General features: G+C 41.0%; 1 protein-coding gene across 4 annotated transcripts; it reads right to left on the reverse strand.

Moving 5' to 3' along the window:
• On the reverse strand, nucleotides 1-4,736 carry LOC103721987 (cruciferin (DUF506)). Of its 4 annotated transcripts, XR_606395.6 has the most exons (5): nucleotides 3,848-4,736; nucleotides 1,959-2,175; nucleotides 1,386-1,883; nucleotides 1,235-1,283; nucleotides 902-1,152 (listed from the first exon to the last, which is right to left on the reverse strand). XR_606395.6 is itself a non-coding variant. In XM_026810370.4 (4 exons), exons 1-3 carry the CDS (start codon nucleotides 4,226-4,228, stop codon nucleotides 1,399-1,401), a joined length of 1,083 nt encoding a protein of 360 aa, XP_026666171.3. In that variant the 5' UTR covers nucleotides 4,229-4,736; the 3' UTR covers nucleotides 1-229; nucleotides 1,386-1,398. The 4 variants fall into 4 exon arrangements, 3 of the variants coding, with proteins under 3 accessions (XP_026666171.3, XP_008810611.3, XP_008810610.3); XM_026810370.4 differs by lacking the exons at nucleotides 902-1,152; nucleotides 1,235-1,283 and adding an exon at nucleotides 1-229; XM_008812389.6 differs by lacking the exon at nucleotides 1,235-1,283.
• Nucleotides 4,737-12,985: the final 8,249 nt, after the last annotated feature.

The raw sequence follows: 12,985 nt of genomic DNA on the forward strand, positions 1-12,985 counted from the left end.
TAGAGAATATGAAATGCTCTTCGCGAAGACTAGTATAGGAGACAGGTGATTCCAGCAGGAAGCCGGTGCCATCTATTCAGTTTATCAGTACAGGAGACGGGTAATTCCAGAATTTTATCATAAGTCTGGCTACCCATTATACTAAGTCAACAATTAAGTATTGGCAAAGAAAATTGCCAAACTTTCCGCTGATATATTAACTTCACGCCATGCCTGAAGCAAATACGCCCTGCAGCATGCAAACAAGAGGCGACATGAAACCTCAAACCGTATATCAAATCACTAGATTTTGTCTGACCGCTTTATCAAATCCTTATGTGATGACCTTGTACTCTTCTTTTTTTTTCAAATGAGATATGAAAGTCGAATTTTTTTAGTAATTTATGAAATCTCTAAGAAGTTGCGGTCATCGTGATAAACCTCTGAAAAGAAGTTAAAAGAAATCGACTAATGTACCAACCATTCTTTTAGAAGACAAAAGGTGGCTTTTCTTAAAAAGAGGGAAATGTACTCATGCTGGAAAATTAACCAGGCCCAGATGCCTGATGATGCACAATCTAAAACCGGACAGTATGGTATATCTTTGAGCCCCAAAACCAATTATAATGTTACACTGACATGCAATAGAAAGCTATCCAGAAACACCAAAGGAGGAGGACATCCAGGACTAGCTACATCTAACTAGTGCTGGGGCACATGACAAACAATGTAAAGCCGTGATCCCTTGCAGCTCTCTGATTCTTCTCTCACAGAGAGATCGACAACTGAATCAATATGGATACATGGATTTAAAATGGGAGCAGCTATAAATACTTGAAAATGTGGTGAGGCAGACGGTTGGCTAGGTAACTTAGGAGAGAATTCCACAACAACAAATGAACCAAGCACACTCAATAAAATCTTGTGTATTTAATTAAACATCTTATTCATTTGTGTCCCGTAACAAAATCATATTAATATGGGAAAAACATTACCAACAACCATATAATGTGAAGGATGGCACAGGGCACAGAAAATTTATGTCTAGGCATAAATTACTGTATGACTGAAATAAGGGAAGGAGACCCAAAGATTCGAATGGAAGAAATGTAAGGTAATACTACAAGCCACCGGGCCAGATCACAACAAGCATGCTGTAACTTTGACGGCTTCCTGCAGATGGAGAGGAAAGATGAATTACAAAAAATGGAACTCCAACATGTGTGCCTCCAAAAACATGGGATGTTATTCTTACTGTTGCCAGCAGCGAGAAGAACCCCATCAGCTTCAAGGTTATGCCTCATCTGCTGCCAGCAGTAGACTGTTTCATTTAAAAAAATTGCACCTAACGAACTCTTTACCTTTTTTAATATCCAAAAATATGAATTAACTTCTCCTCCAATTACCTGTACATCATTATTAGCTACTAAGCATGGAGGGTCTCCGCTTCTCGAATTTCACCCTCCGTTTCTTGTCATTAATAATGGGTTTAAACAACCGTTCTGTCTCAATTTCTGACTGGAGGGAGGTTTTTAGCCTCTTCAAATGTCCAATACACTGACTGTGACCATAACTGCTCCCAAGGTAGTTCTGTTCATCATAATTATGTTTCCTCTCATACTTAGAGTACCACTTTGCTTGCAGGTACGACAATGATCTCCATGGAGGCAGAGGCATGGAATTCTGCTTAAGAGAACATTTGGCAGCATCCACCATGACCTGTAACAACTGCTTCAGTCTGGTCAAAGAGCCGACATAGACTACTGGAAGAGAAGTTAAGATTGCATTATAAGATTCAACAGCCCGGGCTATTTCAAAGTGGCTCCGAAAGTCAATGTCAATGATCAAACGCTCAGAACCTCCAGGGTAGCCATTGGTAACCACATCAATATATTCATGATCACCTGATGAGAAAGAAAAGCAAATCAGAAAAAGTGAAAGCTATACTCCATGTAATGACATGAAGGCCTAGGGCATACCTCCAGGAACCTTGTCAAAACCCTGCCACTTGGATGAACATACCGCCGCATCATAACCAGAAAGTTTGAGGAGCTTTACCAGCGACCGACGAATACAGATGCCATTGCATTGCCCTTCCCTGACAGTATGAAGGTCTGTCTCGTTGATAGAAAGAAGATGGGACTGGACAACCGATAAAAGATCATTCTCATATTGATCTGTGGCATGCTTGTAGAACTGCAGAATGAGAGAACAAAAGACTATAGGTAAATTCTTTTCTAAGAGCATTAAAGTAGTTAGAGGTTAACAAGTTTGATATGCTATGGAATATACTTTCCTTTATTGCTCAGAAAAATAAAGCCTGGTACAACCTATGCCAAATGCCAATGACCATGCCTTGTCATACTCCAAATGTCATAATTATATAATGGTTTCTTGAACAGCTATGAATAACTCAAACTAGCTAGCAGGGCATGCAAGTATGCATATCCATAACCATCGAAATCAACCATTTCGCAAACCTCAAATATGATCATTACTTCTGCAAAAACACTGGCAACACAAAAGAATATATACCTCTCTGACTACTAAAACTTAAGACTCCCGCTGGACTTTTCATCTAATTCAGTCTCTTGCCAAGATTGATATCATATTCCTGTAAGGCTACAAAAATCCTTCTTGTGAATGACGGAAAAACTTCACAGATATGGATTACTAATGTAATTAATGAACTGCTTCATGAACTAATTATGGTCTGAAAATAAGAAACTCTGTCATGGAAGGTTGTCATATAAACAAGCTATCGACGAAAGGCAGATGGTTTACCTTTGGTTGATGATATTAAATGGTATACTGCCATAAATTTAATACTTGAAGGTTAAATTGGATGCAAAGCTTCTTGTCAACCATCAAGTTATTGTTTACCAAGAAAGAAGAAGGGAAGGGAAGAGGGGGGCGGGGGGTGGGGGGGGGGGGGCAAAGAAATTGGACCAAATGTAAAATATACATAGATCCGAAAAGGTGGATGCGGTCTTCCAATTATCACTTTACTTTGAGAAGGTTTATATGAATTCTTCTTGTAAAGATATCCCAACATACATATAGATGTAGTAGAGTCATCATAAAATCATCTATTTCATTTCTTTCCCTCTCCAACACTCACTAAAACGTAAATAATTACCAGGGGAACTATTGAATCAAGTAAATTCCTAACTTTTCTTCTTGGAACATGGATTAATCAACAAAATTTCAAAACTTTCCTTTTCATATCTCCTGATTATTCCTCTAGCAATTTTTTGGGACATCAGTCAGTCAGCATTATTTATATCAACTACAACTTCCTTTTATGAATTTTATACCTCTCATCCTACTTTATGCAATAGCCTACGTTCACTTCATGCAACTAATAACTCACTGGAACAAGATAAAAAAGAAAGGCAGTAAAGATTTCCAAGATAAAAGAGAAAGGCAGTAAAGATTTCCAAATATTCAAACCTAATGAGAATAAAAGATGCTCCAGATTCAATTATCCAAACAGTCCAACCCATTAAAACTACGTTTTTAAAGTCTAACTACAAAATACTTCTTCCAGCATCCAGATTCTATAATGATCAAAAGTCAATTGCATTAACAATGCAATACCACACCTGTTCAAAAAATTATGTATGGGGTAAGCGTGCACTTGATAGCTCGAAGGTTATTAACATTGATTCAATCACAAGTTTAGAACTTATTCTAAATTCAGCTCAGAAATACTGCAATAAGTTTTTCGTTCTCAAAGTATAACAAAGAACACAACTTTCAGGAAAAAAAAATATCATACAATTAAGGCAAAGATAAGCACATAAAATACAAGGAAATTAAAAATATATCCGACAAAAGAAAAACAAAGAAAGAAACGGGAGCTAACCAAGACTTTCTCCGCGAGATGATTAAGATCGGGGAACCCGGAATCGCTGTCGCTGCTGTACCATGACTCCGCCCCACTGCTCCCGTTCTCCAAGAAGTCGCTGACCATCACCGCCAGGTCATGCTCACTCTCATGGCTGAACCCCCCAATTTGGCCCACGAACTCCCTCCCCTCACCCCCATTCAGCCTCACCCAGAGGTCCCCCGCGGCCGCGCAAATACGGCAGTCGCCCTCGCCGCCGCAGTTCCGGCGGTCGGGGGAGCCTCCGGGCGTCCGCGGATCCATTCCCCACGAGCCCAGCTTTATCGGATGGCGACGCGAGGCGGCCGGCGGTGACAGCCCTTCCCCTACCCGCACTCCGAATTCCCGCGTCAACAGCATGAAAACCAACTCACCAACCCTTCAGAAAACCCCAAATCCTCAAATCGAATTCCAAGTGCAGCATCAAGAAACCCTAATTTTCACATCAAAAACACCGAAATGGAGGCGAGTTCATCGTCCAGATCAGATAAATTTCTCGATTCGAGGATTCAATCGACGAGATTTCAGAAACCCTAACCCTAATTCTTTTGAACAGGGGGGGGTCCTTTAGTTAGTTTTATTTCAGTCAAGAAATCTCTCGAAGGATCCAAATGGGTGGGAGAAGGAAGAGAGCCCGCTGCAACCCAAAAGGATGAGAAGCCAATGCCCCGAGGAGGAGGTATCTATATCGTGGGCATCGGCGAAAGCGAAACGACGATAATACCCCCAACGTTCTCCGTTTGGCCGTCGAGGACGAAAAGGACGGGGAGGTCCTCCCTCCCTCGGCGTGAAACGGAGAACGAGCCCCTCCGAACCCGATTCTTGACGGACGGAGACGTTAGAATGGGGTCGCCACAGGGATTGCTCTGTGTGGTGACGAAATCGCAGCCATCGAGTTGGTATCAGAAGGATGCGAGTGGAGGGCAGAGGAAGGAAGCATGGGGCTTGCCGTTCCCATCGCGCGGTTACGGGTTGCTGTCACTGGGTCTATCGCGTTGATGCGGGGACAGCATTGGTGGGGGCCACGATATTTGGTAGCTGAGGGATTCGTGAGAGCCGTCTGATCCGGTTTGGACGGCCTTTAGAGGTGGGGATTTTGATGGTCGGTCATTTGGAGCAGCCATTTGTTACAACAGCTGTGTGGTAAATAAGGCACGAACTCGAAGCAGCAGGCTAACGTGAGAAACTCCTGGTAGCTAAAACGAGAATATGGCTATAACCTTCGCGGGACGGTTCTTTAGCAGTTCAAGACGCAGGCACAACTTGGATAGAGCCAAGTTTCATGGTTCGCTGTGGTTCTATGACTCGAATGCAGTCGCTAATCTCCTTGGCATTGGCTAATTAGGTTTTACTCGTGCCTAAGTTTTACAAGTTGTGCGAATGGATTTACACTACTCGGCTAGAACAACTTCTATAGCTTGGGCTGATCAAAATTATATGTAATATGAGATATGATTTGATATTCGAAACACAATTTCATGTTTTAGGATGAGATCGCATTGCGATAATAACATGACAGACCTACAATTTGGGGCAAATCCACTTGGGATCAAACCGCGAACTCGCGTTCGGGCTAAAGGGGGCCGGCGTCGCGTGAACCAACCAGGGAGGGCATTTCCGTAAATCGGATGTGGGGACGGAATCGGAATGCCTTGGCGACCAAGTTTGCGGTCCAAACCGGCGAGCGAAAGATAACGGTCGTCGCTCAGACTGGAATCCGCGACGCCGTGGCCCACACGGCAGCCGGGCGCGTATACCTGACACGTGTCAGAACTGTATTGGCGGGTTCCCCCTATGACGCTCCCTCGCCGCGGTGGCGTGGGGCCCACCGTGCGAAGGTTCACGAGCGGCGCGGGGGCGCTGCGACTAATCGCCTTAAATGGGCGGTCGGCCCGATCCCTCATCTCCAATGCCTCAGATGGCTGCCTTCTCTGGTTTGACTCTCCTTCCTCTTCCCCATTTCTTCTCCTCCTAATCCTCGCAAACAGATCGGTGGGGATAGGTCTGTTTACACGGCAAGGAATCATATTTCATATTCTAAGTTGGAACAATTTTTGCGACGACCGTTGAGGTCAAGACCCCCCTATGGATAATGGGAATGGCATGAGACTAGATCAACAGTCTGTTCGGTGTATGATGTGTGGGCCAATCAAACCAAGTCATGTGAAATGTGCTTGGACCTAATAATCTTTTTAGGATATCCTATGGGAATATGCTATGCCATGATGCCTTTCACGGAAAGAGATAACTACTTTGTTATTCTGTAACTATAAATATCAAGACTATTCAATTCATGAATCTTAAAAATTCAGACTAATTAGCTCTTGTTGTATGATCATCAGGTGGGTTAAAAAGCGGTAGGACGTGATATCGTAAAGGTGTACTGTTATTATCGTGTTACATCCTTTCAACCACCACTATTTTTTTTTCCTTATTTTCTTAGGGTTTTTTTGACTAAATTACAAAAATCTTTTGAAATTAGGGATGAATTACATTTACATCCTATAATTTAAAAAACCTACATTTACCTCCATAAAATTTATTTTTATCCAACATTTTAACACATAACTTAACAAAATGTTAATCAAACTATTAACCTTAAATGAAACCTAAATGACACAACAGAAAAAAATTTTAAATGACTAAAATAACCTTAAGTGACATAACATCCTCCCAAGAATATAAAATTTATGTGTATCCTCCTCTTTGCTCAAGGGCAAGAGCAATTTCAACTTTTAATAAAATAAATAATTTTACTAACACCGTTTTCTTTTGTTGGGAGGAGCTATGATCTCCCAACAAAAGAAAATAATGATTGTGTCTGGATTTTAATGACAATTGTATATCAAAAGGCCGGCTTTTATGATTATTTATTACCTGTTCATTTAACTGAATTATCTATGTGCTTCTTAAACCATGAGCTTTTGTTATGTCTCATGCAAATAGGGCTATTAACGAGCCGAGCCGAGCCCGAGCCTGGGAGAGCTCGGCTCGGCTTGTTTCACAGAAGCTCGGACTCGGGCTCGGGCTCGAGCTCGGTAACGAGCTCTATATTAGGCTCGAGCTCGGGCTCGCTTGGCAAAGCCAAGGCTCGGGCTTGAGCTTGTAAAGCTCGTTTCAATTACAAGCTCCAGAACGAGGTCAAGCTCGGGCTCGTAATCGGGCTCGGGCTTGATAATAGGCTATTTTTCTTTATGTGGTCAAATTTTTATGAACTATAGTGCTGAAATAAAATTTTTCAGTGGGAGACTAGAGCTCGTTTGGGCTCGTGAGCTGCTCGGGCTCGAGCTCGGGCTCGGGCTCGGGTGTAAACGAGCCTCATATTGGGCTCGGGCTCGGGCTCGTTTGACTAACGAGCCAAGCCCGAGCCGGGCTTTTACCGAGCCGAGCCCGAGCAGCTCGGCTCATTAACAGCCGTACATGCAAAGACAAGTGTAATTCCTGGAGAGTTCTGTTATCCTTCCTATGACCCCTCACATTGTCCATCTAACAGCTACAAGATCAAAAATAAACCACAGGCATCTTCCTGGGACGAAGAGAGAAGAACTCGCTGCACCGCACTTACCTTTTTCCAAGTGGATTCCGCAGGCCAAGCGGGCTAGAATAGGACGGTTTACTATAAAAGAGGTTACACTAGTTACTTTACTATAAGAAGGATGCCACTATCATGTCACGGAACCATGAGAATCTTCGTTCTGAAAGAAATTGCCCTTCCCCCCTCTTCCCCTTTTTTTTAGCAAAAAAAAAAAAAAAAAAAAAAAAAAGAAGTAGGGTACCATAAAGGATCTAATTATTAGACATGGACCACAATCCAGCGAACCAGTCCAACAAGCCACAATATCCCCTTCCATTTAAACAATTTAAGATCGAGATTTGAAATGACCCGCTCGACCTGATCCCTGTAATAATTTCTCCCATGAAAGAAAAGAATGCACCAACCACGTGGAAGGTTGCGTAGAGGGACACCACGTGGCGTGTCGTAGTTTGTCCCTTCCGTCGGCTCTGGCAGCTCAGCAAGTACGTCTACCTTTCGCCAGCACACGCTCCGCCAACTCTCCCCATTTGGAAGATCTTAAAACCATCAACGGGAAGAGAGCAACGAACATATAATATAATTCAGGTGGTGCAAATGTAGGGTAATACGCATGGTGGGGCCTACAAATTATTTTGTTAGATACAGTTGCGGATGTTCCAATATATTCCCATGGCCTCGATCGTACAGTGGAGATGGATGTAGGAATGCAGAAAGCGACGAATAAAAATTTCTACATCCTTGTGCTATTAACTATTACAACAGTTACGGCAAGCTGTTAGAAAGATGGAGGAAAAGAAAAGAAGAAAGAAATGTTGCAAACCAATATAATCACAGTGATGAGATCATGATGGTTAGAGCCATAATCAAATTAGGATTTAGTGGCTACAAGATTACTTACAAAATGATGAGATAATTGATTCACACTGCAACGCCTCATACTTTGCTTGTTTGATTGGATCTGTTACGCAGCATGACATGTTTATCATGCTAGAACACCATCACTAAATATGTATACTCGTGGAAGGACAACCACAACAGATAGTAGGAGCAGGTTTCAGTCTCTTTCAACCCACTCAAATAGTCTTATCACATTATCTCCATGATTGCTCATCCTCTATCTCAAACCACTGTGTCTCAATCATCTACGCTTGTGATTACCAATGCACCTCCAAAAATTTATTATAGCAACAATAATGGCTTTTGTCTTACCTTGAATGATGACCAAAAAGTAGCCATCCGAGCCTCTGATGGGGTCTGGATTTATTACTACGTTGATCTTGGACATGCATGACCTAACGTCCCAACCACCGGGAATAGGGCCACTAAGGGGTGGCACGCTACAACCGAGATAAGTGCGAGAATTTTGTCAGTATATTACTACAGCCTCTGATGGGGTTTGGAGTCGGATAAAGCAGAAGGCTGCAAGTTGATTGAACTAAACAAGGAACCAAAAAAGACAACCACCCAAACCTAAAATGTTGCAGTGGAAAACAAGTGGCTCAGACCCAGAAAAATTTGAATTCTTTTTTGCAGTAGAGATTTGTAGTATTTAACAGCATTTAGCCAAGAGAATCGGATTGGGCATGAACTGAAATACCGATCCTTAGCTCAGTGGATTTCCACAAGATTAAGATCGACCCACCTAAAGGTTGCCCGGTGACCCAATGATATGTGCTCAATAGGTTCCAAAGAGCACAAATTGCAATCTCTCTAAAATTTTCTGATGAATTGGTACAAAAACAACTTGAAAATCAGTGAACACTAAAGAGTTTATTAGTTTCTCGCTTCATGTTCCCTGGTAGTTGCCCTAATCATGGAATTGCAGCTTCGATGTATTAATTACATACGGTTCTTGCAAAATGACAATTTGATGGACAAATTATAAGTTATCAACACATAATCCTTTCACAATGCAAAATTGAGACTTCATCTCAGAGCATAATGATTAATTTGAACTAAAGAGATGGATGCTGACTCTTCGGACTCTCTTTTTCTAGCCTTGGAATCATTTATAAAGATCCAGGCATCTGACAACCTGTCTCCCATGTGCTAATCGTTGACAGCTAAGGAACTAAATGATTCACAAGACCTCACTGCAAGAATCTTCCTAGAGTCAACTGAACCTCTAATTTATAATTCAGATCTGCAATGAACTCACCCATCTACAAAACTGCTGTACTTTCATGCATACAATATAGCTCTAGGAACCAAGAGTCCCATCAACCCCCAGGTATCTACTTCTGTGTCTGTCTGATCTCTTGAACTGATCAATTCACAGGCATTTGCAATTAAAATTATCATCAGTGTGCATAAACCAATACATGCACTGCATTTGTTGCACTATCATAGGCTCATCCATCGAATTTGTGAAGAATATATGGTTCTTGTTCCCCTAAGTCTCCTTTGCATAAGAGCACAAGTTTCCATTTCACATACTACAATAAATAAAGTCCCTTTATAATGCTTTGTTGAAAACCGAGGATAAAGAAAAATCTAGTCCTGTTGTAAAATGTCACGTCTACAAGTGTAGAGTAGATACAAGAAGCCAGAGAGTCCCAAGAAAAAAACCAGAGAAAACAAATAACAGCAGGTATCAATATTCAAGGAGCATAATCAATCTGGATATCCAAGGCCATTTGAAAATATTTGGCAGGTAGAGAGGAAACGTCAGGCATGTTACGTGGCAACATGTTCCTCGTGTTAACTGGAAAAATTGATAATGATACTGAGGGCATTCTACTCCCATGACCCTTTTGATTTAGACAGGAGTGAGGACAGATTACTGTTTCAAAGTAGTGATGACAATTGGCCATTCCAGTATAGAAACGAACAAACAGCTTTAATGGATGAAAAATGGGAACACATGCAAAAGTCAAGAGCTCTATGAACAAAGGGGACCATCCATTCAGAGTTAGAATTCAGGTCACAGAATTATCTTCCTTATCTCTGTTAAGTAAACAGAGTAAGGCAAATTCTGCTTACTTATGATGAATTTGATCTGTCAGACATGAAACAAGTGGTAGTTGAGCTGCTAGGTGGGCACAAAACTATCCATAACTAAAAAAAAAGAATTAAGTTCTTTATGTTCAAATTATATTCAGTATCATGAAATTCCATTCTTAATTGAAGGATCTTCACTATTATACTACCAAGGGCCTGTTTGGGTGACTAGGATTTATAACCTTAGGATAAAAGTCATGATGGGATGTGGGTTTTGATCCTATAGGATTCTACATAAAATCCTAATGGGAGAAAAATCCCATGTAACTAATCCTATCCTATGTTCGGATAAAAAATTAGGATTTCCTCCGCCTCCCTCCTTCCTCTTCACCTTCCTCTCTCTACCCCTTCTTTTACCCTGTTCAACGTTCCCAACAAATGGGTAGATGACTAGATTTGACATGGTTTTAAGGACCAAAATTATTGCATGGGCTATATGGGAGAAAGATATGAGCTGGAAATAAAATTTAATTTGCTCATTATTGGAATGTCTTTAAAATTATTTGACTTAGTATTCTTTTAAGTTGAGCCTTTCACTTCTATTCTTAAGATACCTTCCACTAAGCTAAGAAATTGTTATTTCACTTTTTTAACCTCATGATAATAAGAGGAAAAGGGAAGGACGCTCGTTCTCATATCAAAACCAAGTCGACCAGAACAACACTATCAACTAGAGTAAATAAAACATTATGCCAATATAGGAATTCAACCATAGGCATAAAGTAAATGTGCAACCATTTCAACAATATATAATCAGGCTGTCTCTCTAGCTAGCATGTCACAAGCATTCCAGCGACCAATTTGTGCATTCCAACAACCATAGACTTCAAATTATATTTGATAAAAAAAATAATCCTCTAAAATTCAAACATCACTCAAATCACAAAAGAGTTGTGTATAGAGTAAATATCAAGAGAGGAGATCCTAGTAATGCTTTTATATGGCAATATGGAATTCCATGACACGGTGTCTTGTTGAGACATTCTGTCAAAAATGTTGATGCCGCTTTCTAGGCTCTCACACTTCGCATACATAGAAATCAATGAATTAGAAACAAAAACATCCGATTCAAACCCGCTCCACATTTCCAATTTGTGCAGCTCCTAACCTTGGCAAAGGTCCAACAGAGAAGCACAGGCCTTCAAAACACATGAGAAAGTATAGGAATCATGATTGATCCCTTCTCTCCTCTTTCAGTGGAACAAATCTATGGCTTCCTGGTTCATCCCATTCGAGGAATAGCCTCTGGTCATGGCATTTGGGAAAGAACACGTTACAACTCGGAAAGCAACTGAAGATTGCCCAAGGATGTAGGAGAAAACACACCTAAACGGAGGTGGCGAGGGGAGGTAGGAGATGGCAGATGTTAGGCGTGCCTTCGTTGCCAATGAACATCCTGTAGGATCCTGAAGATCTATTGCAAACAAGATGGGGGCACAAAGGGAGAGCCCAATGATCACAAGAAAAAAATGACCTTCGGAGGAGATTTTTTTTCTTTACAAGATCCGTCACTTCCCACCATTCTGTTATCCTGTGGTTCAGCAAGCCAAATAGGGAAAAGGAATGGTAATAGTTTTTTTTTATCCCTAGGATCCAAAGATCCTACAGGATTTGGGCCATTCCCGTTGTTTCCAAACAAGCCCTAAAGGCCTATTTGGAAAATCCAGCAGGATTGGACTAGATTTCCCATTGGATTCATGGGGTGGGCAGCCTATTTTAGAAAGCCCATATTAATCCAATACTTTTCCAGCCCAAATCCCATGGAAGGAAAAAAAAAACCATGACGGTTTTTTTTTCCTCCTGCATGCCAACAAGCCCACAGATAAAATTGAGGCTAAGATTAGGATAGGCCTTTAGAAGAATAAGGGTTGGGCAAGCTAGCGGGCACGATTCCTATAGAAAATCCAATCTAATCCTGCTAGATTTTTCTAACAGGCCCTAAAAGATAAACATGAAGCAGAAATCAAGAAGGAGATTTACATAATTACCAAGAAGCCCATGCTAATCTCATTGCTGCCTACTTCCTAACGTTTATATGATTCCATATGGCGGCTACACTATAGAGTTCAAATATCTCATAGTTGCAATTACGAGATAGTTCTTACTAAGCATACATACATAAATAGCATTGCTGCTGGGCCAGAACAACAAAAAAGCTAATTGAACTTGTAGGGTTCTATAGTCTGTGTTGTTTTAGAAATCCGTAGATAGAACACAACAGCTCTGCTGAACATTTTTCAACGCATTAGGCATGAGAGTGACGCCTCATCAAGCTTATTATCTGGGACAATCCAATTACAATGCTGGCTTTATGGTGTACATATGGAGTTCAATTGGCCATTGATTATAATCTTTTAACAAGGGAAATTTCTGTTCCAATTTGCATTTAATAAGATAAAAAATGGAAGGCCGGAATTTGATTTCAGTTAGTATTAACATGAATCTAAAAAAATTAGATGTTCGGTACAGCATATAAAGATCTTGGCATGAAGAAGATTATACTTGAGCAACATATTTACATATCACATTCCATCTATGCAATGATACTGATGCACGCCCGGAAAAAAGAACAAGAACAACAA

The sequence above is a fragment of the Phoenix dactylifera genome, chromosome 17 (genome assembly GCF_051530095.1).
Source record: "Phoenix dactylifera cultivar Ajwa chromosome 17, Ajwa_hap1_PhDact_Kaust_v1.1, whole genome shotgun sequence".
NCBI lineage: Eukaryota > Viridiplantae > Streptophyta > Magnoliopsida > Arecales > Arecaceae > Phoenix > Phoenix dactylifera.